The sequence below is a fragment of the Myotis myotis genome, unplaced genomic scaffold, assembly GCF_014108235.1.
Source record: "Myotis myotis isolate mMyoMyo1 unplaced genomic scaffold, mMyoMyo1.p scaffold_m19_p_15, whole genome shotgun sequence".
Taxonomy (NCBI): Eukaryota; Metazoa; Chordata; class Mammalia; order Chiroptera; family Vespertilionidae; genus Myotis; species Myotis myotis.
The window spans coordinates 15,162,117-15,188,576 of record NW_023416319.1 but is presented as its reverse complement, the minus strand read 5'-3'; the positions used below and the strand labels follow the sequence as shown (position 1 = coordinate 15,188,576).

The 26,460-nt window shown below is 37.6% G+C and overlaps 2 protein-coding genes and 1 non-coding gene across 5 annotated transcripts in view; 2 read left to right on the top strand and 1 right to left on the bottom strand.

Moving 5' to 3' along the window:
* Positions 1-23,880, top strand: part of SLK (STE20 like kinase) — a 53,258-nt gene extending 29,378 nt beyond the window's left edge. Inside the window, exons 12-19 of one of the 3 annotated variants that reach the window (XM_036336069.1) lie at positions 2,893-3,072; positions 5,579-5,671; positions 11,815-11,944; positions 12,571-12,695; positions 13,224-13,412; positions 13,957-14,082; positions 14,984-15,097; positions 20,320-23,880. In XM_036336069.1, the coding sequence (XP_036191962.1) occupies positions 2,893-3,072; positions 5,579-5,671; positions 11,815-11,944; positions 12,571-12,695; positions 13,224-13,412; positions 13,957-14,082; positions 14,984-15,097; positions 20,320-20,466 (1,104 nt within the window). In that variant the 3' untranslated portion in view covers positions 20,467-23,880. The remainder of the gene's footprint in view (positions 1-2,892; positions 3,073-5,578; positions 5,672-11,814; positions 11,945-12,570; positions 12,696-13,223; positions 13,413-13,956; positions 14,083-14,983; positions 15,098-20,319) is intronic. The other 2 variants (XM_036336070.1, XM_036336071.1) reach the window with 2 other exon arrangements.
* On the top strand, positions 2,697-2,831 carry LOC118670427. The gene has a single exon (XR_004972322.1). It is a non-coding gene; the product is annotated as a small nucleolar RNA SNORA16B/SNORA16A family (small nucleolar RNA).
* A 187-nt stretch (positions 23,881-24,067) lies between the features above and the next one.
* The window catches only part of COL17A1 (collagen type XVII alpha 1 chain), a 49,209-nt gene continuing 46,816 nt past the window's right edge, over positions 24,068-26,460 (bottom strand). Inside the window, exon 53 of the mRNA XM_036336068.1 lies at positions 24,068-26,405. Within this exon, the coding sequence (XP_036191961.1) occupies positions 26,353-26,405 (53 nt within the window). The 3' untranslated portion in view covers positions 24,068-26,352. The remainder of the gene's footprint in view (positions 26,406-26,460) is intronic.

The window sequence follows — 26,460 nt, the reverse complement described above, 5'->3', positions numbered from 1 at the left end:
CTTACTGAGTATTTTTATAGTACTTATATTCTATTTTCCAGAACCTTATAAAAGCTGTGTTTCTTTTTCCCCCCAGATATTTTTCAGAATGTTTTGCTTTTTAATATGTTAAAGAAAACACCCTTTACAAATATTTAACTCTCTTATCCAAAATTGCAATGTTACTCAAGTTTTATATAAGCAGCAATCTTTTGTTGAAAACGTAGATTTATAATTCCAAAAGATTTGTTTCAATGATATAAGATGATTATTTTAAGAAATTAATGAAGGAGGGTAAATCTGAAAATGACAATGGTACATAATTAAAATAGACTTCAGATAAGACCTTTGATTTATCAAACATCTACACTAATGAAAGACAAACATGCAAATTGACCGTACCTTCGCTACGCCTTAGCCTCACCCACCAGCCAATCAGAGTGACTATATGCAAATTAACCCAACCAAGATGGCGGCTGGCAGCCATGGAGCTGGAGCAAGCAGGAGGCTTGGTTGCCCCAATGATGGAGGAAGCCAAGCTTTCCGGCCACGGCTGGCTCTGAGCTCCACTCAAAGCAACAAAGTTTCAATTATAGAAGATAAATAAACCCCAGTTACCTGCTTTCAGCTGGCTGTGGCCACGGAGCTGGAGCCTTGGGTTGCCCCTGGTGATGGAGGAAGCCAAGCCCTGGCCAGGCTCTGAGCTCCACTCCAGGCTACAAAGTTTCAATTATAGAAGGTAAATAAATCCCAGAAAAAAAAAAAAAGAGAGAGAGGCTGGGAGCTTCCATTGCCGGGGAGGCTTGGCCAGCCTGAAAATGGCCCTCAGCCCCTCACTCAGACTGGCCAGGCACCCCAGTGGGGACCTCCCACCCTAAAGGGGGTGTGGCCAGCCTGCAAACAGCCATTGGCCCCTCATCCAGGCTGGCCAAACCTCCATGGGGTAAGGGTCCCCACTGGGTTGGGGGCTTGACCAGCCTGTAAACAGCCATCAGCCCCTCGCCCAGGCTGGCCAGGCACCCCAGTGGGGACCCCCACGCTGAAGGGGTGTGACCAGCTGCAAACAGCCATCAGCTTTTCACCCAGGCTGGCCAGGCACCCCAGTGGCACCCTAGTGGGGACCCTCACCCTGAAGGGCAAACCAGCCGGCTCCCACCCATGCACCAGGCCTCTATCCTATATAATAAAAGGGTAAATAGCAAACTGACCCTAACAGCAGAAAGACTGGGAATAGTCACTATGACACACACTGACCACCAGGGGGCAGATGCTCAATGCAGGAGCTGCCCCTGGTGGTCAGTGTGCTCCCACGGTGGAGCTCTGCTCAGCCACAGGCCAGGCTGACGGCTGCCAGTACAGCGGTGGTGGTGGGAGCCTCTCCCGCCTCCTCAGCAGCACTAAGGATGTCCAACTGCAGCTAGGCCTGCTCCCCACTGGCAAGTGGACATCCCCCGAGGGCTCCCGGGCTGCCAGAGGGATGCCTGACTGCCAGCGTAGGCCCAGTCCCCCGGAGAGCGGGCTTAAGCCAGCAGGTGGTCATCCCCTGAGGATTCCCAGAGACTGCAAGAGGGCACAGGCCGGGCTGAGGGACCCTCCTGAGTGCACAAATTTTTGTGCACTGGGCCTCTAGTTATACTAATAAAAGGGTATTATGCTAATTAGACTGGGTCGACTGGACAGCTTCTGGACAAAGCCACAGTGGCGGAGCCAAGGCAGAGGTGGTTAGGAGTGATCAGGCTGGCAGGGGAGCATTTAGGGGGCGATCAGGCTGGCAAGCAGAGGCAGTTAAGGGTGATCAGGCAGGCAGGTAGAATGGTTAGGGGCGATCAGGCAGGCAGGCAGGCAGGTGAGCGGTTAGGAGCCAGTGGTCCCAGATTGCAAGAGGGATGTTCGACTGCCGGGATGGGGCCTAAACTGGCAGTCGGACATCCCCCAAGGGGTCCCACAATGGAGAGGTTGCAGGCCGGGCTGAGGAACACCCCCTCCTCCCCCCCCCCCCCCCGCACAAATTTCATGCACCGGGCCTCTAGTATTGTATAAATATATATTTTTTACTTTAGTACTTCATAGCAATTGGATATTCTCCTGGATTCTCTAAAAATTTGCAACATTCTACTGCTTGTATAATAGAAAAATGTACAGTTGACCCTTGAACAGTGCAGGGTTTTAGGGGCATGAACCTGCAGCCCTGCCCCTTCCCTTGTGCAGTAGAAAATCCATGTTTAACTTGTAACTTCTTAAAAACCTAACTGCAGTTGTCCCTGGGTATCTGTGGAGGATTGGTTTCAGGACCGCCCCCCCCCCCCCCCCCCATGGATACCAAAATCTGAAGATATAGAACAATGCATACAATAGGCCTTTGCATCCATGGATTCCCAACCATGGGTTGAAAATACTGTTTTCAATTTGTGATTGGTTGAATGTGCAGATGTGAAACCCAGGGATACAGAGGGCCAACTGTATATTTATTGAAAAAAAAGAATCTGTATATGAGTGGACCTGTACAATTCAAACCTACTTAGGGGTCAACTGTATTTATTTTCCATGTTAGAAGAAAAGAAATGCATGACTTTTTGAAAAATTATATATTTTAGTTCATTTGACTTGTTCAGTACTACAAAGGTTATATTCATTACATATAAATTAAAATGCTAGTTATGTCCTCTTAGTAAACATCTTCATTATAATAGTTAATATGAGTGATAGAAAAATAAAATGGTGGCCCTTATTGAAGCTGCAGCTGCTTCCACGTAGCTGCTGCGGTCAAAAAGGAGCCCAGAGTGACAGTTTTCCTTGACGGTCGCCGTTCTGTTTGCTGTAACCGATCTGCAACATTTCAGGAAAAGACAGTTCTCATGGAAAGAAAAAAAAAGAAAGAAAAATAAAATGATCTTGAGCTACATTGTTTTACAGAGCAAAAAGCGACAATATGACCAAGAAATTGAGAATCTAGAAAAACAGCAGAAACAGACTATTGAACGTCTAGAACAAGAACACACAAATCGCTTGCGAGATGAAGCCAAACGCATTAAAGGAGAACAAGAGAGAGAATTGTCCAAATTTCAGAATATATTGAAGAACCGAAAAAAGGAGGTAAGTGTAACTACTGTTTTTAATTATTCAAGCTACTTTTATTAGTTAAATAGGACTCTTTTTTTTTTGTTATCTTCCCAACAGTCATGTAGGTTAGTAGTAAGGTCAGGTGTTAACCCATTTTACTGCTCAGGAGGCTGGAGTAGAAGAGGTTTTAATGGCCTATTCAAGTTCACAATCTGCCAGTAAGTATCCAGCTACACGTTGAACCAAGTCTTCATTTTTCTTCCAAATTATCATTTCTCTTTTATTAATACAACATTTAAGGCCTATTACAGAAGTATTTTTTCAAGAAAACTTAGTGTTATGTTTGTAGGAGGCAATAATATATTTAATTCATACTTAAAATATTCTTTTTATTAAGTTAATTGCCTCTCTTTGACATTGTACCGAAACAAAAGCTAAATAATCTGAAATTCAAATTCATCAAATTGTGAGATACTTTGAAGAATCAAAGGTAGAAAACATCTGTAAAATCATTTGAATAGGATGAATTTTTTCATTTTTCCTGAAACTATTCCATATTGCGGTAGAATCTTGTTTGTGGTGTGTAAGATTGTCATTGATTGAGAAAGAAGACTTATATATTGGATTAGTATGTCTTTTTCTCCCCAGACTAAGAGAGCTTTATATATTAGCAGCTTTAAGAGATAATTTTATGATTTATTCTGTACCTTCAGTGTAGGAGGAGAAGTACCTTTTCATGATTATAAAGGACCCAGGAACAATAATTATGATATATCTATTAGGATGGAACCAAAACATCTCAACCAAACTAGTGAATGCATTTTCACTTTTGTATGTTTCAAATACCCAGCTCCATTGACTTTAACATTTAAATTATGCAGAAAATTGAACATTATATTGCTGAACTTGAGGATCTACTTTAAAAAGGAAAGAATCAAACATTAATAAATATAGTGTCTTCAATGATTTCTTTAGGTAAAGGTGAATGAAATGGTATATAATTTTATTTGATGTGGCTATCATTTCTAAAAATTACTGTTTTGTCACATATTTTACATAAAATGGCTTTGTATATCATGGTGTATGACTTTTACTGAGGCTACATGTTAATTCTCTTGAAACCGTGGGTAGTTTTCATTGAGAGGTTATTTAAAAATATATATATTTTTTCATTTCAGAGTGGAAGGGAGAGGGAGATAGAAACATCAATGATGAGAGAGAATCATTGATCAGCTGCCTCTTGCCTACTGGGGATCAAGCCCACAACCTGGGCATGTATCCTGACTAGGAATCAAACCGTGACCTCCTGGTTCATAGGTAGATGCTCAACCTCTGAGCCATACCAGCTGGGTGAGAGTTTATTTTTACTAGCAAATTAAATAAATAAAATTTTACAGGTAAATAATGTGATTTAATCCTAAATACATGAGTCTCTAGTTATTGTTACTGTTTTGGGTAAGGGAATTTTAGCCAGTGAATATGTTTGAGATCATGATAATGCATATTTTAAATAATTATATTATGTATTTTTTTTCCTTATCACTAAACTTCTTGCATTTGGGGAGTCTCTTCCTTTAATGGTGATTTGGTTTCATGAGGAATTACTGATGGGAAATTTTAAATACCCTGTTAAATCAAAATCAGTCTCTTTCACAAACCATCAACAGCATGTGGTGATTTGGAATCTGGTTGCTTTTGGTGCTTTTACTTGTGTAAATACATGATCATTTTTCATAGTTGGATTATAGGTCTGTTTTTAGGTGGAATACATAGCTAGAATTTTGAAATGATTTAAAAGAAAGAACTCTAAATTATACTTCATTTTATGATATGTTTTATTGGGTATAATAAATCATAGCAAATTAAACTTATTTTATGAGGGCTTATATTACTGATTTTAAACTTGACAATTAAGTTTGGCTTAAATTGTCAGCAAAGGAGAATGTTATTTTAATCCAACTCAAAAGTGTCAGATATATTTATTTTTATCACACCGTGTATAAAATGGTGTGTTTTATAAAAAAAAGAAAATGTAGTATCCATTTATTTCTCCTTTGTGTGTCCTAAGGCTTACTTACCCTGTTGTTCTTTTGATCTCATTTAGTGGATTTTATTTAAAATTATCAAGCTAATTATGAAATGTTTCACTTTTATAAGGGGCATTAGCTTTCCTTATGCCCAATATTTCAAACAGTGTCAATAGATATAATTTTATGATCTTTCAAGAAGGTCAGTTGAGTTAATTATCTTAGTTCAGCATCAGTACTGTAAGTAATCCTTTATTGATTGTCTTTGGGTCTTTAGAGGGAATGATACGTAGGGATAATTAAGCAACTAATTACCTTCTACATGGCATAATGTCCCTTTTCTGCACTGAGATTAAGCATGTTCTGTCCTTTTTCTTTTTCACCAAACTAATACCTATGCTAATGCATGTTCAACTTTTTAACAGCTTTAATATTTGACTTGTAGTTTGCTCACATAAATGCTTGCTGTGGAGAAAGTATTTCCCCACCTCCTGCATGCTTATACACTGTAGGTTATAAATGAAGTGGAGAGTGCACCCAAAGAGCTGAGAAAAGAGCTCATGAAACGCAGGAAAGAGGAGCTTGCACAAACCCAGCATGCTCAGGTAACAGCAGCAGCTTAATGCTACTAAAAACAGAAAGCAGCATTATTCTAACAGCTCAGTAAACCATGGTTGAAAGGGTAATTTCTAAATGTAATTATTATGTTATTGACTTTGTATGTCATACAAAGGTTCCCAGGGCATTCTTATGTAGTACTAAAGGCACACTAATGGTGACATTTAAGTTGCTAATATGCTCCATGCTGGGGATCGAGCTCGCAACCCGGGCATGTGCCCTGACCAGGAATCAAACCGTGACCTCCTGGTTCATAGGTCTGTATTCAACTACTGAGCCATATCGGCTGAGCCTAATTTTAAATATAAGTCTGTTGTTTTTCTTTTTGACTCAGAATCTAGCAGTTAAAAAAATAGACTATTTTTACCCATATAAATTTGATTCTAGGATATAAGGCTGAGCCAATTAAGATGAGTGAATTCTTTATTAAATTAGATAAATTAGTATTTTCAATATATTCTTATATAGAATTTCATGTGACTCTACAAGGAATCATTTTTCTTTTAATTAAGTTTGCACTCAGCTTGGAGGCAAAGAAAAGTGAGTTCAATTTATAGTTAATATGTCAATGAAAGGAAGAAGAGACATGGATTATATATTAACTGTTGCTTTATATTATCTTTTAAATGTGGTTTTATGTAATTTCAAAAGTGGTTCCCAGACTTTTAAACTTTATAGACCCATGAAAAGGAACACAAAATATAACCAAAAAACACTGGGGACCATGACAAATGGATTGCCATTAAAATTTTATTTTTGCCAAGTAAGGATATTTTAAAACTGTCATTTACTTGTCACCATCATTTCAAAGGAGAGACTATTTTAATACCATAAAAAAGAATAAATATCTCAGATTAAAAATTTTAATAGTAAAAAGTTTTCTTTTGACTGGTTTGGAGATCACTAAATAGCAAACATAGCATTTACTATGTATCAAGCACTGTTCTAAATGCTTTACCTGTATAAACTCATTTCTCCTCACAATATATGAAGTAGTTTCTCTTATTATCTCCATCCTACAGTGAGGAAACTAAAAGCACAGGAAAGTTGAGTGACTTTTCTAAGATCACACATCTGGTTAATGGTAGAACCAGAATACTTGTCTAGCCAAGTTTAGTTCCACATTGAACCACCATAACATACTTACTGCCTCTCATATTTAAGCTACCCTTTTTGTGCCAAATATAAAATCTTAGCAGCTTAGCTTAGTGGTTGTTGGCCATTTCTTGTTATTAGGTGGAAGGGAAGTCCTTGCTGGTTGTACGTTTTTGAGTAATTTGGATTTTAAATCAGATAATAATAATAATACAGTTTTTGCCTTGTAAAGGAATGTAAACTTTTTAAATTCCAAAGGATAATATATCAGATTATAGAGTTGAAATTGAGAATTTAGCATTGAATGAATTAGGTCATCCTATACTTTAGTAAAACTTTGTTGGTGATTATTCATATAATTTTGTGTGTTAGACTATATTTTCCGATGAAAGCTGAAAGTAATTATTTTTGTAAATTTAATGAAGAATTTAGTAAAACAAATTTCAAAAGTATTTCTCTTTAGCTACTGCTTTTAATGAAGGTGCTAAGACTTGATTACAGAGTCTATTTTAAACTTTTTTTGAGTGTTTATAAATAATAGCCATATATTCATGGAGCTAGAATGTATTTGATCATCTGGTTCAGTGGTTTTCAGACTGAGCCTCCAGTAGCTCTTGAGTTTAGAAGAAGTACCTTGAGAATCCTTCAAAAAGTGAGGACTTTGGGGCTCTCGGCCCCTGCTTCCACTTCAACTCATGCAGCACCACTTTATCTGTTTTATAAATTTTATGTATTTTTGGTGAGTTTTTTAAAAGAGGGCTTGACTGATTTTAAAAAAATGCCAGCAAGAGTTTGGAAACCATTGATCTAGTTCAAATCCTTCATTTTACAGAGGAGAAAGAGGCCCCTCTGTTTCACGCCTCAAGAAACTCAACATTTGTATAATTATTTTTTTCCATTTATAAATAGTCATTCAGCTATATTCTCACCTGGGAGGTGCATTGTATTCTGATCCACAGGGTCTTGCTCAGGCCATGATTCAGTCTTTTCAGTTGTCATCTTGTGCAGTCTTCAACGCCCAAATGCAGGACGTAAGTCCCGCGTGCCTGTAGGAGGATGCCTTCTCCTGTTTTACCTGCTTTTTCTTTGGCTCACATGTGCCTTTTCATTGTTAGCTTTATTTGTTAAAACCTTAGAAGACTGATAGATGATAATGTCAGTAATGACAATAACTAATAACTTGACATGACTTTTAGTACAGTATTCTTCAGAGTTTTCACATTTTATTCTCACTGCCACCACCCTAATGTAGGGATGGAGTGTATTCATTTTACAGATGAAGAAATCAAGGTTCAGAAGTCTAAGTGATCTGCCTAAAGTCACTAAGAGATTAGAACTAGAACACTTCTAATACAGTGTTCTTTTTCTATCTACCCCACCACAATTTTTAATTTGAGATTTTCATATTTTTAAGAAATATCTTCCCAATAGTATTTTATGAACTTTGCACATGTGAGAAGTTGAATGCTGTGGTTAGATTTTTATCTTTGTGTGAAGTGACATTTTGATTGCATATATATTTATGTAGCTGTTTTAATTATGGATATGGTCAGAAAAGACATAATTAAAAGTGGTGATTGTAGTTCCATTTAACTCTAGTTTTCACTATTCAATTTTCCATAATGAATAGTGAATTGCTATTCTTCTTGTAGTTTTAAATTAAGTCTGGAATTCTAGGCTGTATTCTTTCTCACAGTTTCTATAGGGAGTGACTAGCTCATTTAACACTCTAATTTTTGTTTGTTACGTTTGATATATACAACTGGAGTAGATAGAATACAGCTTGATTTCAACCCCCTCTTTCCCCTCTCCTGAAATTAGACTAATTTATTTTTATTGGTAGCTGTTGGACTCTATAGTTTTCTAAAAGAGTAAAAAAAACATTAATTTTTTTAACGAGAGGGAGAAATTATGAATTACGATCACTTTTCTGATCATTACCATTTTTAGCTTTTCTTTTGCGTTAAAATGATCAAATTCTGTACAAATAGCCCAATATATTATAACCCTTTCTTACAGTTTTCTAAAACACAGAGTTGTATTTTTCATGTTCATAGATATCTGATGAATATGATAAAATTAAAATTACTTACCAAATTCAAACTTGTACATTTAATGGGCACTCATTTTACAATTTATGTGTCCTTTTAAAAAGTATTTACTTCCAGTGATCAGATTGATCTCAATTTTTTTATTGGATGAATGTAATTTGTACAGTCTTTTTGGAATATAACATCAGTTTTCATTTAGAGCCTAAGAGTAATTTCTAACTAAAAAATTCCATTGTGAACATATTGTACTTGGCTTATGGAGTAAGGAAATTTAATGAAAGCTCAATAATATTAAAATTTCATTTCTTTTGAGGTAATAAAATATATTAATTAGTATGTAAAAGACCTTTCAGGTAATTTTTAGCTTTAATGTAAACAATTATCCAAGCATTATTCTTGACTGTGTAATCATTCAGACTCTGCTTAATTATTCAGGTTCATAGCTCTGTAAGGCAGCTGGTGTTTTTGCTAACTAGTTATTAGGAAGCACTGCCATATATTGCCTACCTTGACTCTTTCCTATTGGTCCTGTATTTTACCTTCTGGAGCAGAGCAATGCTAGTTCTGCCTGCTTTTTGTTGTTGTTGTTAATCCTCACCTGAGGATATTTTTCCATTGATTTTTAGCGTGAAAGGGAGGGGGAGAGACACACAGAGAGAAATATTGATGTGAGAGAGACACATCAATTGGTTGCCCCCGCATGTTTCCTGATTGGGGCCAGGGATCGAGTCTGCAACCCAGGTACATGCCCTTGACTGGAATTGAACCCGAGACCCTTCAGTTTGAGGGCTAACACTCTATCCACTGAGCCAAACTGGCTAAGGCTACTGTTGAACTTTTGAACGTGTAATACTAAGAGAAGGGGCTCACTGCTTACTTAAAGGTTTTCTTTTAATAGAATTCATATATTGTTTATCTAGACATAAATATATAATAGTAATGTGACCAAAATTGGCATTGACAAAAAATTGCGTTTGAGTGGCACTGATTTGTATATACCTTTTTAATTTTCAATATAAATGCGTATAAATAAATACGTATTTGCCCCATCTTGTATTTTTGCACTTGATATTTTTGAGCCTAAATGTAATATTTATATTTATGCTAGTTAATTTGGACCCATCACACATAAATATTTTTTTTTTGTCCTCACCTGAGGATATGTCTTTTTGTTGATTTTTAGAGAGGAAGAGAGAGAGAGAGAGAGAGAGAGAGAGAGAGAGAGAGAGAGAGAGAGAGAAGAGAGGAGAGAGAGAGAAAGAGAGACACAGAGACATTGATTGGTTGCCTCCTGGTACGGGACGTCGCTCCAACCAACTGAGCTACCTGGCCAGGATCACACACATTTTTTTAAAGTTTTTTATGCAAACCAATGACAAATAATGTTGAACAAAAGAAAACCCTTTGATATGTCTGCCAGCTAATGTAGGTTTATTTAATAAGTTTGCATATAGAAATTTTATAATGAAATTAGAGAAACAATTTAATTTTTATTACAAGTGATATTTACTGTAGGACAAAGAGAAGCTTGAACAACTTTCTTTGTTGTAACTGTTTAAAAGATAGGCTTGGAAATTTTGCATCTCTTTAAATAAAACTCAAAAGACCTTATTCTATATAGTTGAATTTAAATATTTAGTTTTATTTATTTTTTGCTGTGATAAAGTTATATAAGTATCTGTAGTCAAGTTGACAATTTTATTTATAGAGGCAATTCATTAGTCTTTTTGCTACTGTATATTTGTATTTTTGCTAAAATACAAATTATGATGCAGATGAGATAGTAGCTTTTGTGACTCCGAATTACAGGATGTCATGAATGGTAAGACCTGATCCTCACCTCCAGGGACAGTAGTAAGGCAAGGACTTGAGGAGCACTGCTAGACTTGTTCTTTGTGCATTGAAGCCAGGCTGGTTGTGATTTAGATCTATGAGACTCTGTTTGAGGCCCAAAAATTAGGGTTAGGGTTTTATCTTCTCTAGGATGTGCAAGAGGAGGAATTATAGGTGAAATGGTGCTTCAACACTAAATTTTTAAATCTACACTCATATTGATCAGAATATCCCTTGAGCTAATCACAAACTGCTCTAACTGCCAAGAGAGGGGTAGAAATCCAAACATTTCCTGGGCAAAATTTACATTCCTTCAATTTGGATATTGTTCCTTTTCTTATGTAAATGTATGTTCTAGCATAAAGATCATAATTCACTTTATCCTTTCTTACACAGTAACCAAAGGGTATTTTTAAAGCATAAATTTGGTATTTACATACATAGTATGTACTCAGTAAATATTTTTTGGATGAGTGAGTGAATCCCAAACATGTTAGAAGAGTTCTCTGATTATAAGGAATTTTGTTTATAGATTTATAAATGTAGCTTCACTTTCCTATTCCTAGTTCACATTTCTCTAGCAATGCACTTATTTCTTATTAAGTCCTCAAACTATTGTTCTTTTTAAGCACAGGCTGTTGACACAGAAACTGTCTTTCTCTGTTAGTATAGACATGGTATTTCTTCCTAACTCTTTGTTTGTCAGAAAAATCGTGTTTAAAATTCTGACATCTGTTTTATTTATCTGCTGTTCATGGCCTTTCTTTCCAAAAGGCATTTCTTGTTTGTTCTTGTTTTATCTACACCATACTGGAATGGATAGTCAGTTTTAGAAGATGTAAATTTATTATTTTCCCAAAGTTGCCAGTGTAACAGGGCATTTTAATTATGAGTGGATAATAGACTTCTTTTGTATGTGTTAGTCTTAATGATGAGTTTAGAATATTATGTATTCTAGTACTTTTTTCATAGGCTTGAATTGGGTGACTAATACATTTATACTCTATGTAATCTTGGTATTTAAAAAATTTCACTAACTTTAGAAACTTGGTTTAGAAATCTTGATAACCACTAATATATACAGTCATACAGATAAATGGATGTTTTGCTCAGTAAATACGTCTTAACTGATGGTTAACTATGTCTAATAGGAACAAGAGTTTGTTCAGAAGCAACAACAAGAATTAGATGGCTCTCTGAAAAAGATCATCCAGCAGCAGAAGGCAGAGTTAGCCAATATTGAGAGGGAGTGCCTGAATAACAAGCAGCAACTCATGAGAGGTATATGAAATTATGCAGCATATGTGTACCTATAAAATGATATCTCAAAAACATTGCGGAGCTATACCTTGAAAATTATTTGAATGCTTTCCTTTGCTAGAGTGGTATAGGGATAGATAAAGTTGAGGTAAATAAGAGGAAAAAATTTATAAAATACTGTGAGTTATAGAATTCCGTTATGACAGTTCAAGTGAAAATAAATATATTCCTTAAAACATCTTTTTGTCCAGATGATGCTAGAAATGTACCTGAATAATTTTACATACTCATTATGTCTTATAATTGTTGGTATACTTAATGGCTACATGATAGAACGGGATTTTAACCACTTATTTCCCCTAAGTAATAGCTTAGATTTTTTTTTTTTAATTTCTCATGAAGATGATTAAATAGAATTTTGGTTTTGGGGGTGTGGCATTCTCTGTTATAGGACATTAGAACAGAACTGAAAGTAGTAATAGATGTTATCTTTACATTGGTAATATTTTATTTATAGCTCAGAATGTCAGCTTGTATGTAAGTGTATATAGATAACTTTTATGTAAATTTATGTAAAAAAATGAAATCCAAAGTACATTAGTAAAAAGATCAAAATGACATTTTGAAAATTGCTTTCTTCTTTCTAGCTCGAGAAGCTGCAATTTGGGAGCTTGAAGAACGACACTTACAAGAAAAACACCAGCTGCTCAAACAGCAACTTAAAGATCAGTATTTCATGCAAAGACATCAGTTACTGAAGCGCCATGAGAAGGTTAATGAAAGGAAAATTTATTTACTTTTTTGTTCATTTTAAAGTTTGCAGAATGAGGATTTCATTTTTGAAACTTATACGTCTTAGAGAATGCGTTTCAGATTTCTTTATTTTATCCTAAAATGTCTTTGATGAAGTTTGGAGTAATTAATTGTATGTCGATCATGATTGCAAACTTCTTTTCTACAAATTCCATGGAAGGTAACTAATTATAATGCCTAATGGCCTTGATAATCTTCATCTTGTTCTCTCAAAAGTAGCTATTGTGGCTCTATTTGTGGTTCATGTATCTTAAAAGTGTGGACTCCCTATACTTAGTAAAAGAGAGCTTCAACATAAGACTCTTATTACTAATAGCTTCATTTTTCCTAGAAGTTATTTTTTGGCTAATATTTTGCTGATTTTTATGCAATAAGGGAGAGAGTAATTTTGGGAAACAACAACAAAATGGCATGTTTGAACATATGCGTGGGCACTGAGTGTTAAATTATATCTACGTCAACTGGATTCTGTTTAAAACTTTCTTAGGAAACAGAACAAATGCAGCGTTACAATCAACGGCTTATTGAGGAATTGAAAAACAGACAGACTCAAGAAAGAGCAAGACTGCCTAAGATTCAACGTAGTGAAGCCAAGACTCGAATGGCCATGTTTAAGAAAAGTTTGAGAATTAACTCAACGGCTACACCAGATCAGGACCGTGAAAAAATTAAACAGGTAAATAAGCAAATTACTGTCTTCTCTTTTAGGTTAAGAATATTTGCATGACTTTTAGAAGGGTCACATGATTGTGTTGTAAACATTTATTGCACTTATTGATGTTCACTTTGGCTCTGTGGGTTGGGGGTAGATATATGGCATGTACCAACTTAGTTTTTCTAGGGTGATGGCCACAGAGGGCAGAGCCTTCTCTCCTATGCCCCACACCAGGTCCTGGATTATAGTGGTCCTAAAATTAGCCTTGGGAATGAGATGACTTGGACAACTTTTAAAGTAAAAACATAAGGCTTCACTATATTTCAGAAGTCACACACACAAATTAACTGAGGTCAGTCACTAAGCTGATGGGAGGAACAAGGTTGTAATCAGAAGTCCTCCCCTCCCCATAAAATAGACTCCAGCTTGAGTCACAATATATTATTACAAGCATCTTTAATTTATTGTACTTTAAGCTTTAGTAAATTTCTTAATTATACCTTTGGAAGATAAAGAAATTGCATTGCTTGTTAACCATATTTGCTTTTATTTTTCTTATTTACAGTTTGCTGCTCAAGAAGAAAAGAGGCAGAAAAATGAGAGGATGGCTCAGCATCAAAAACATGAAAATCAAATGCGGGATCTTCAGTTGCAGTGTGAAGCCAATGTCCGAGAGCTGCATCAGCTGCAGGTTAGATATGGAAGCTCTAAGACAAAGCTGGTAATAGATGAGCATCACCGGGTTTGGGAAAATAATAGCTAACCAAAGTAAGCTTCACTTTACTCATGAAAATGCTGGAATCTGTTTCCTATTACAGACCGAAAGTAAGATCACTTTAGTATCATAGGCACTTGTTTGTATTATATGTAACTATAATATAGCATGAAGCTAAATTATAAATAACCTAAGAAGTTGAGTCTTTCAAAAGTAGTATTGAGTATTTTTAGTATATTTTGCAAAGAAGATGAACAAAGTTTTCAGAATGATCTAAGCAGTTTCATTACCAGATTCTGAATTTGAAATTTCATTTAGGGAGAAATAGCTTATTTTCTTCTAGGTTCATGAAAAAGGTGATAAACTAAATATATGAGAATTTTTCCCTAAGAAATTTAAAGATTACTTTAGAGAGGACTGTTTTTGAACCTTACCTGGAATACGCAACCCAATCTAGTAGATAGCCTAAAATGTTTAGAATTTCAGAGTAGTGTATGCATTTTGGATACGCTACATATTTGCTTAATTTACCAGAATGGAAGATTTCTGAATCCTATATTTTGGTAACAACGGGTAAAATGTATACAAGCTGCCTTCTGAAGTGTCAGTTTTATGAGTAAACCTTAGAAAGGAAAAGCAGGATCAAACTAATCTACCTAGTTAAGTTCTTTTCATATGGTAATAGACCTAGCTTCTAAACTTGCAAAGATGAAGCTATGACTCATTTCCTAATTCTTGGCTCTTGGTTTTTAGAGGAGAATTTGAACCTCAGTAGTAGCCTAGTGTTTGATGAATAATTTATTATTTTGGAAGATAATGTATTTGTGAAAAGTTACTTTGTTGATCTGAAGTTTTTTAACCCAAACTTTATTTCCAGAATGAAAAATGCCATCTATTGGTTGAGCATGAGACTCAGAAACTAAAGGAGTTAGATGAGGAGCACAGCCAGGAATTAAAGGAATGGAGAGAGAAATTGAGGCCTAGGAAAAAGGTAATTTTAAAAGTTTTAATTAAAATGTTTGCATCCGTCTGTCCGTCCATCCATCCATCCACTCATCCTCCCAGCTATTGGCTCTTTACCTAATGAGTGTCAGATGCAGGAGATACAGGGGAGAGGAGACAAAATCTCTGTTCCCCAAAGGTTCAGAATCTGGTGACAAGCAATTACAGATTAGTAGGATCATTGCTGTAGTGAAGGAGTTAAGTTCAAAATACAGGGGAGAGGAGCACAGTGTGCAAGCCAAGGAGGAGGAGTGCTTAGGTTTTCGTGGGGGACTCAGGGAAGCTTCTGAGAGGAGATGCCTTGTAAGCCAAGAGGGGCTTGAAGGATGAGTAAGAGCTTACTGGGTGAACAGACAGATTGGGGTGGGACGAGGCAATTTAGGCACAGAGAAGAAAATGACTGAAGGTAATGTGTACAGAAATTATAAGTAGCTCCCCATAAGGGGAGTGTGTTCATATGTGTAGGCATTAGAGAAGGGGAGAAGGAAGTAATGACAGCTTGGTCTAGACAGATTGACAGGGAGCCAGATTGCAAGGCCATGGGGTGTTATGTAAATTGACAATTTAATAAAATAGGAATGGCTTCCCTGCCTTTATCTAACCACCTACCCATTTTCCTTATTTGCACTTGGCTGTCTGATAGTCTGGTCCAGTTGGTCAACCATTCAGTTCTTGTTATCACTATGTGATCCTCTCCCTTTGTTAACTCTAAACTTAAAGCTTTATTTTCTCTTGGGCTTCTTGCCTGCTGTACATTTCAACCATTCCTTTCTTCTATTCATCCAATCACTGAATTACAGTAATATGAATTTAGCACCTATTATGTGTTAACATTTCTAGAGGAAGTGAAATGACCAAGTCAGTTGATAGTGTGGCTTTTTAACTTAAATTTTATTTTTAAATTCTTGAATAGGTTATACAGTCATATGGTTCAGAATTCAAAAGACATGGAAGGGTAAACAGTGAGAATTCTCTTTCTCTAGTTTCTTTTAACTCTTTGCAGTCTAGCTTTCACTTCAAACTCCCAAATTGAACTTTAACTGGTCACAAGTGAGTTGGTAATAACCAGGTCCTATGACATTATCTAATTGTTCTGATTATAAATCTTGTTTCTTAAAATTCTCTTCTTGCCTGACTTTTGTGATACACTCTCTTCTTTGTGCTCTTTATCACCTTTTCTTTGTCATCCAGGCACCTGAAGTGTAAACATTTCCCAGTTTTACATCCTTAGTTCTGTCCTCATAGCTAGTCATGGCTTCAACTGTTGCATATTTAAGGACAATCCCAAAACTTGTATAGTAGGGGTTGTATAGAGCACAAATTCTAAAGTCATGCAGATCTGGATTACAATATCATTGTTGACACTGATTAATTTTGTTATTTAACATTTCTAACTCTAGTTCTCCTTATTTGTAAAATTTATCTTAGTGGGGTTAAGACAGTTAAAGTAAGTGCTGCATGCACAGCAGTGGTCCCAGTACTTGAGCGTGGTCAGGGTTCAATGAATGGTTATTATTGCTATTACCAGAGGCCCGGTGCACAAAAATTTGTGCACTCGGGAGGGTCCCTCAGCCCGGCCTGTGCCCTCTCACAGTCTGGGACCCCTCGGGGGATGACCACCTGCTGGCTTCGGCCTGCTCCCTAGGGGATTGGGCCTAAGCTGGCAGTCAGACATCCCTCTGGCAGCCCGGGAGCCCTCGGGGGATGTCCACTTGCCATTGGGGAGCAGGCCTAGCTGCAGTTGGACATCCTTAGTGCTGCTGAGGAGGCGGGAGAGGCTCCCACCACCACCGCTGTACTGGCAGCCGTCAGCCTGGCTTGTGGCTGAGCAGAGCTCCCCCATGGGAGCACACTGACCACCAGTGTGCCCCCTGGTGGTCAGTGTGTGTCATAGTGAACAGTGATTCCAAGTCCCTCTGCTGTTAGGGTCAATTTGCATGTTACCCTTTTATTATACAGGATAGAGGCCTGGTGCATGGGTGGGGGCCAGCTGGTTTGCCCTGAATGGTGTCCCGGATCAGGGTGGGGATCCCGCTGGGGTGCCTGGCCAGCCTGGGTGAGGGGCTGAGGGCCGTTTTCAGACTGGCCACACCCTCTTCAGGGTGGGGGTCCCCGCTGAGGTGCCTGGTCAGCCTGGGTGAGGGGCTGAGGGCCGTTTTCAGGCTGGGTGCCTGGCCAGCCTGGGTGAGTGGCTGATGGCTGTTTGCAGGCTGGCCACAGCCCTTTCAGGGTGGGGGTCCCCGCTGGGGTGCCTGGCCAGTCTAGGTGAGGGGCTGAGGGCTGTTTGCAGGTTGGTCACAGCCCCTTCAGGGTGGGGGGGGGGGGGTCCTGCTGGGGTGCCTGGCCAGCCTGGGTGAGTGGCTGATGGCTCTTTGCAGGCTGGCTACAGCTCCTTCAGGGTGGAGGTCCCCACTGGGGTGCCTGGCCAGCCTGGGTGAGGGGCAGAGGGCCGTTTTCAGTCTGGCCACACCCCCTTCAGGGTGGGGGGGTCCTGCTGGGGTGCCTGGCCAGTCTGGGTGAGGGGCTGATGGCTGTTTGCAGACTGGCCACAGCCCCCAGCCACCCAAGCTCCCAGTGGAGGCTGGCTAGAAGCAGGTATCTGGGATTTATTTAGCTTCTATAATTGAAACTTTGTTGCCTTTTGCGGAGGCCACAGCCGCAGGCAGTAAGCTTGGCTTCCTCCATCGCTGGGGCAACCAAGCCTCCTACATGCTTCAGCTCTGTGGCTGCCGGCTGCCATCTTGGTTGGGTTAATTTGCATATATTTGCTCTGATTGGCTGGTGGGCGTGGCTTGGGCATAGCAAAGGTACAGTCAATTAGCATCTTTGTCTTTTATTAGTGTAGATTGTTTATTGTTTTATCGGTTCATTCTCAGAGCTCCCATTTTCCACCTGAATGTTCCATTCCTCATTTCATTCAGGCCTCTGTTCCAATATCATTTCATCAAAGGTTCTTTTTTTGGATCGCTATATATAAAATAGACTCCATACCCACCTCAAACACTCTCTATACCCTCACCTTTCTTTGTTTTTCCTCATAGCATTCATCACCACAAGATACATTTGTTTATTGTTTGTCTTCTCTCACAAGAATGTAGGCTCCTTGAAAGCAGGGACATTATCGCTTGGTCACCGGTACATCCCTAACTTTTAGAATAGTTCCTGCACATTATAATGGTCATTATACACCTGTTGAATGTTGACTAAAGATTTTAAACTCAGGGGAGATAAAACTAAACTTAACATCCTTTTTTCTTCATCTATGTCTCACCTTTTCCCTCTCTCCATAGTCCCTTCACCAACAGATGTTCTTCCCACATTCCTGTTCTCTTGACATCTAGGCTAGAAACCTGAATTATTTTTTATTTCCATGATACCCCACATTCAATCATAATATTTCTTTTTTTCATATTATCATCTTACTACTTGCTTAACATTGTTCAATAATGTCCTAATGGCCTTCCGGTCTCTAGCTTCTTTTCTTTTTTCCTACTTGCCTACCATCACCAGAATATTTACCCTCAAGAACATTTCTGATACTGTCATAGTGGTACTGATAAATCTTTAGTTCTTTCAGAAAAAAATGTAAATACCTCAATCTGACTTTTTTAAAAAAAATCCTCACCTGAGGATATTTCTTCCATTGATTTTTCAATGTAAGGGAGGGTGAAGGGGAGAAGAGAGAGAGAGACAAATATCCACGTGAGAGAGAAACATCAATGTGAGAGAGAAACATCAACGTGAGAGAGACCCATCAATTGGTTGCCTTCCTCACGTTCCCGAACCTGGGGTCAGGGATCAAACCTGTGACCCTTTGATCCACAGACAGATGCTCTAACCATTGAGAAAACTGGCCAGGGCTCAGTCTGACTTTTAAGCCTTCATAGTGCCATACATTGGCCACAGTCAACCTTTCTAGCTTCATCTTCCTCTAACCACTTTGATCCCAGGTTACGTTTCAGTATCCTCCTTCCTATATAATAAAAGCCTAATATGCTAAGTGTCCAGTCATCTGGTCATCCGTTCAACCAATCAAAGCGTAATATGCTAATGATATGCTAAGGCTGCTCAACAGCTCGCTATGACATGCACTGACCACCGGGGGCAGATAGTCCACTGGTCAGCCAGTCACTATGATGTGCACTGACCACCAGATGCTCCGACCGGTAGGTTAGCTTGCTGCTGGACTGATCTTGACTGAGGGAGATAGGCTGGACATGCCCTGGAGCCTTCCTGCGGTCCCTCCCTGTCTGGCCAACCTCTTGCGTCCTTCCCTGGCCCTGATCGTGCACTGGTGGGGTCCCTCGGCCTGGCCTGTGCCCTCTCACAATCCGGTACATCTTGGGGGATTGCGGTTGGAGAGCTGGTTTTGGCCCGATCCCGCAGGCCAGGCCAAGGGACCCCACTGGTGCACGAATTTGTGCACTAGGCCTCTAATAGGGTATAATCACTGTTATTCAAACCAGTTTTGCAGTTTCCTGCCTCTGCATTGTTTCAGCTCTTTGTCTGGCATGCCTTCCCCATCCCGTCTATTAATTTCTTATCTTGACTTCAAGACTAAATTCATGTTTCATTTCTTCTGAGAAACCTTCTTGTATCCTTCCATCTTCTTCTATACTTTGTACCTCTGTAGCAGCACTTTATCCCTGAATCACTTTTCTGCAAAGTCATTGATACCTCAGATATTTAGCAAGCACTTCAATTTGCTCTGTATTATGGGGATATAATGTTGAATCTGATTTAGGTTTTAACTTTAAACAATTTATAGTCCAGTGTGGTAGAAAAAACATGCACATCAATAATCAAAATAAAAAATAGACAATAGTAAGTCACATGGGAGTGACAGATAATAGTAGGTGCCATCTACTGAGTACCAAGTATGTGTTAAGTACATCATCATCACATTTAATCCTCACACAGCAGCCCAGTGAGGTGGGTGGTGTTTTCCCTATTTATAGCAGAAGAATGAAATGATTCTGTAAGATAGAGAAGTTAAGTAATTGACCCAAGTTAGCCATTAGTATGGCTGAGCCAAGACTTGAATTGAACCTAGGGCTGTACACAGCCTTTGATCCTAACTATTGCGCAGTCTGGTCTTCCGTAGGATAACATACAGAGAATGGGTTTGGGGCAAATAGTTTTATCTTGGCCACCAAAGTAAATTCTGTTTGAAATACCAGTGCCTAATTTCCTTTTCCCTTCCTTTTTAAGACACTGGAAGAAGAATTTGCCAGGAAACTGCAGGAACAGGAAGTGTTCTTTAAAATGACTGGGGAGTCTGAATGCCTTAACCCATCAACACAGAGCCGAATTTCCAAATTCTATCCTATCCCTAGCTTGCATTCCACTGGATCGTAACAATGGGAAGTATTCTGTGGTCTAGTTTGGCTTTTGAAATATGTAATTTTGTTCTCTTCATCTTCTGCCACAGTCTACATTAGAGAGTGCATGAAGACAATCATCTGCCTCACCTTCTAGGAGTTTTTTTGTTTGTTTTGTTTATTTAGCAAAGATGAAGGGAAAGGAACTAAGACAGATGCTGGGCCATGTTGGCATAGAAGCATTTTGCAGTAATTCCCTAAGGTGATTTTGTATATTAATCTTAAAGATTGTGTTCTTTAGACGCTGTTACCTAAAAAACTCTTAGAAATATAATGTTTAAAGTTATTTTAAAAAACCTGTTATTTCACTGAGTATTAGTAAATATCGTTTTCTCATTGATGCCTGAATTCTGTAGTTGGAACTCTGCTGTAGAGAGTTGGAATAATTTTCTTTTGGTGAATCAGCTCTCATGAAAAACCTATGAATTGCTCAAAATATAATACTGATTCATTAAATAAATCAATTTTATCTTTAAATATCAACAAACCCTTTTACAAGAGAAAAAATATTTCAGTAATCTAATATAATTACCTGTTTAGGCCTGAGCTAGTATTCAAGGGTGCTAGTTTTATTAAAATAGTGCCTAAAACACTAAATTTCAATTGAGTCTAAAATGGGATTTCCTTTTTTGATTCAACAGGGACAAAACATCCTTAGCATTAAGCATTATAATTTTTAAAATCTTGGTTCTTTTACCATTTGATAAAAATTTTCATCCTAAACGTGGTGTACAAGGTTGAAAACATGAAAAAAAGAGAGAATTTTTAGATGTCCAAATTGGAAATGTATTATTCACCAAATTAAAAAAATAAAAAAGATTTAGCTCTCCCAGCTTATTTTTTAAAATAATACATGAGCTAGTTAAATGACTTTTCCCATCTCAGCAAATTCTGTTCATTGAAAACTGTCAGAGGCCTTCTGGCTGAGTTATATTTATAAATGTATTTTCTGAAATTGATTTTAAAAGAGGCATTTATTCAGAATACTTTTTAAAAAAATTAAGTAAAATATTTAGGCAAATGTTGGAAATGACTTAGTTGTTTTGAAATAGTCATTTATATTTTGGTTTTATTTTGTTCCATGCTTAAATTATTTGAGTGGGAAAGCCTGAAACCTTTATCCATGTGGTTGCTGATATGTGTAATTATTAATGAAATGATCACTCCTAGTCCCTCTAGAGGCTTAAAATTTCAAGCATGTGTCAGGTCAAACAGTATTATGAACTGTACTGTGCTGTGTGAGACAGTAAGTGATGCTGCCTGCCATTTGCAACCTTTTCTCTTTTAAAAGTACCAGGTACCAAATTGTACAAGTTTCAGTTTTTGTTACATTACATTTGATGCTGATGAAAATTTAAATGTAACTGTGGGAACACTTATTAAGGAAATGTAAATATCTGTAGCACTTTCTTGCAGTTAATTTGAAAACTTTGAATGCTGAACCTTATTTTGTTAGTGGTTTAGAGGATTTAAATGCATGTATGATTTTCATTTTGTAATTATTTTGACAAGCATAATTTACTTTGACAACTTTGTAGGTAGCCTTAACTTCTGGCCAAGTTTGTTTTTATATATATATATAAAATATACATATATATACATATATATTATGTATGGTTGTAAATTCATACACTTATCACATGAATGTGTTACTGTATACAAAACTCCTTTAATGCTTTATTCTCAAATGCTGGGTTGAAAAATGTTTTGAAAGCCTTTTAAAATATATATCTTTATAAAGTAATATTCAGGATGATGGAAATTGTTTATATTATGATAAAAATGACAGTATAAAGTTACTCAGTGTATTTAATGATTTATTTTAAGAGGGAAAGAGGAAGAATGCTCTCCTTTGAAATTTTCAGTGGACATTTTTTCAGTATCATTTAAATTATATTCTGTATGCTAAATAGTTTATGGCACATAATTCATTTTGGTCTGAATATTTGATTCTTTTTATTCCTTTCAACTTGACATTCAGGGTATTGAGTAAAGGAAAGAGGTTCAGAGTAGAACGGTTGACACTCTGGTAAGTTTATTTGCAACTGTTGGTATCTCCCTTAAAACTGCCCTTTGGATTCAGTATTTATGCTTGAGTCTTCTTTCAAATATGACCATATTCATGTGTCCGAAGGACTACAGAGTGATACATATATAGAGCTGAAACATTCATTTTAATACTTAAAGTTACATAAATCTTTTCAAAAAGTGTTTTGTTACAGAATATGCTGTTTGTACCCATCCATGCCCATTTCTTCTTAGGCCCTGTATTCAAATAAATAATAGTGATCTTTCTTTCTTGCATGTAGTATAGATGGGCAGTGGGGGAGGGGCACAGACTTCTTTGAAATCAAAGAATACAGTCAAATCCATTCCTGATTTGGTTGTTGTTGCTGTGGCAGAATGTGCTGTGAAATGCATAAAAGAAATTGTTCATATGTGTACCCTAATTGCTCACCCTTCCCTCTTCTCCCTGTGTGCTGTAGACACACCAGACTGTCACACTTCTGCAGGTCTAGCTCTTAGAGCTCGTTGCACCAGGTTGCCTTTCCTAGTCCTGTCAATCCATAGTTGAGTGAATTGCTGAATTAGCTGCTATATTATGTGGAGTCACAATTAAGCTTTTTCTTACCCTTTTCTATGGGGAAGCTATAGGGTGGGTCAGGAGGAAATTGAGTGCTTATACTTTGCTGAAAATATTAGAACTTTCCTCTAACAGGATACAGCAAACTGTAATTAAATATAAACCAGAACCAGAGCTACCTCTAAGTAGTGTTTCCTCAAGCACAAAGCTCTCAGGCATATGAGACCCACTTTAATGGAGGGTCTCTGATTTCTCAAGCATCAGCGAGTTTCAGAAGCAACTGTCTTTTGTACTCCTCTAAGTTCCCTTGTAACTACACACTTTTCCCATTCCACACTGCGCTTAAATGACAGTCTCTTCTGAGAAGCCAAATTCTGTCAAATGATTAGCTAGAGATAGTATTAAAGGAAACCTAGAACTGAGGTGAAAGGGGAGAGTTAGTTCTAGTGCTAATAGCCTTCTGATTAAATAAATCAGTTCTTTTCTGGGAAATGTTCTTTTATGGGAAATGGGATATTTTAAATGCTTAAGTTTAAGGCACAACAGTTAATGCCTCTGTTGCTTTTCTGTGGCTGACATGGTTTTGATATAGCTTTACACTTTCTGCTACTAAGCTTTGGGTAGAATGTTATACCAGTTTTAAATGTTGGCTGCAGCTTTTTGTGATCCTTTGATTTGCAGTGTAATAACTTCACAAACTAAATTTTCAAAATTTTGTTCCAGATTATGCCTCTTGTCTACTTGGGAGCAATGTGTCTTTTCAATCATGGGGTTGACAAATGAAAAATAAAGTTGTTTCTTAATCTATGTTGAGAAAGCAGTCTTTTATTGAGAACCATTGAAACAGGATTGTCATACGTGAGAACAGTATGCAGCTTCTTTTGGGCCTACATTTTTAACACTTGCAGTCCTCTAGGTCTTCTGGCCTTTCAGACTTATTAGAGGTGCTTACAATATTTCCATCAACATATGTATATATATATATATATATATATTTTTTATTTCCCTTTTCCCCCTTGGGATGGATTCTTTTTCTCACCAAATATTTCACAAGCCATATGACCTCACTTTTGCTAAAAATAACCTCTTTTTGTCATTGATATGTTCATGCAAGATTCAGTAGACACTAGGCAGCATCATTTGGTAAGTGTTCAGCTTGGCTGGAGGGAGGCAAAGCATGTCATTTTCTAATCCAGGAGTATCGTACACTATTGAGTTCATTCTTAACTTTTGTGTGTGTTTTTAAATAGAAACAAAAAGGCTCAGAGTTGTAGGCATCCAGCTGAGGACATATCTGCCTGTTTTTTTCTGGGTCCTGTCCAGAGAAGGTAAGCACGTTTAGACTTTCACCTAATTCACATGGTCTTAGGATTCTGTGAAGACCTTGGATATCTTAGAAAGGTAAATCTATTAAGTAGGGGAAAAACTCATATGTCTGAGTAATCAAGATAAGAATCATTAAAGGGGATATAATACCCTTAAAACTGCTATTACAAAACTAAATGGACTAAGACTTTAGGTAAGACTTTTTAGGTAAAACTAAAATATTAAAAAGGTACAATGTAGTCATTTATTATACACAATAAGTTTTCATTAGGAAGTAAAAAGTTTGAAATTCTGAAGGCCTCATGAACTCATTATTTTAGAATTCCTATATTGATTCACATCAGGTAACTATCAGGATATGAAAAAGGAGGCAAACAAGACCATATAAAATGTTTGGTGCTTGAATAGTGGTTGCTGCTAGCAGTTGTTTGATATAGTGGAATTAAGTGTCATGTTTTCCCCCAGGATAATATAGGAGATACTCAGTAGAGGCCACATAAAAAATAAATGGTTCAGTCTTTTAGAAGAATAGAGGTGTAGAAGTAGATTTCACTTAACCCCACTTTAAATTATCCAGTAATTGAGCATCACAGTTTGCAACAAATTTAAAAGTGGGCCAATGGTAGCCTCTTCTGAATTTGCATGTCTGAGTTTACTATGCATTTCTGTGGGGCATTTGATGTTTGTGTATTTTTCCTTAATAGGTGTTTTGATATTCCATACTACTTGCTCTGCCATTATAATTCCTTTGCCCCAGGATAAATCACTACATTAGCTGAAAGTAATCTTGTTGCTCATCTGTTGCATGTGTTTAATTCAAGTAATTTATGCATAGAGAAACTCTTCAAATGCTTTCTAATTGCCCAAATTGAGTTATTAATTCCAGATGAAGGTCTGCCTTTAATGATCTCAATGATTAGATACCAGAAACTGTGTCCCAGAATATTGCATTTGCAATAGTGTTAGAGTCAAACCCAAACCCAAAATATTTTTTTTTCTTAACTTTGGTTAGATGGATCACATTATTAAAAAAGGAAAAAAATCCTTTAATTGGAAATTTTACTTTTGAAATGACTTTTCATCTAATAGACCACATTAACATTTTTAGACATTGAAAAGTGCTTAAAACCAACTGCACCCAGTACCCAATGCCATTTGCTAAGTGCAGAACAGGTGACATCCTGCCCTAGCAGTAGATAGTCTATTTTCCCTCCCTCTTTCTCTTCTTGCCCCTTGCCCTTCTTTTTCTATTTCCTGCAGTCCAGTTCAGTACAACGAATCTATAAACTCTAGCACGGACCTATGGATATAGATTATAGCTACCATCAAACTTTCTAAGCAAGTAGGACTATATGTAGCGAGAAATAACTATTAGAAACCCCGTAGCCACCTTCAGGAGAAGTGAATTTCTTAACTTTTTCAGTTGCAAGAGTGGCTCCTTAGCCAACTGTGTTCTGTGACTAGAGAATGCGGAGTGAACAGGGGAGGAAGGATCTGACAGCACAGCTTTATAGCATTAATCAGAATGCACCCCCATTAAGTGTGGCCCACAGGAAGATGCCCCCTACCATCCCCATCTTCCATTTTCTGGGCTCATTTACAGGCAGAGCTCAAGGACTCCTGAGCCAACTTGTATGAAATTGGCTTCCTAGGTTAGGGCTTGAACTAGTGTTAATGAGGCCAAGAAGCTCACATCTAGATAGTAGAGCAGTGTGTCTGCTGCCATAGCACTGCAGCTACTCAAGTCTACCCAATGAAGCTGTTGCAGATGGTGTGTCTTTGAATTATTTATATATGTATATATTTTTTCAGACTAAAATAAGTGTGTAGTTGACTGGCTGTGCTGTATCAGTAGGCATTGAGACTCCAGCTTTCATCCTTTGGAGAGATTTTGATCTAAGCACCATAAGCCATTGCAAGAACTGGTCTGGGGGCTGTTCCACCAAAGGTAGCTCATGGCTTGGTGGCGATGCTTCTCCTTCTCCGCCCAACATAGACTTGGTCACCTGAAAGTTAGAAGATGAAAGTTAGAAGATGAGTAGGAAGTTAAAAAATATCTTG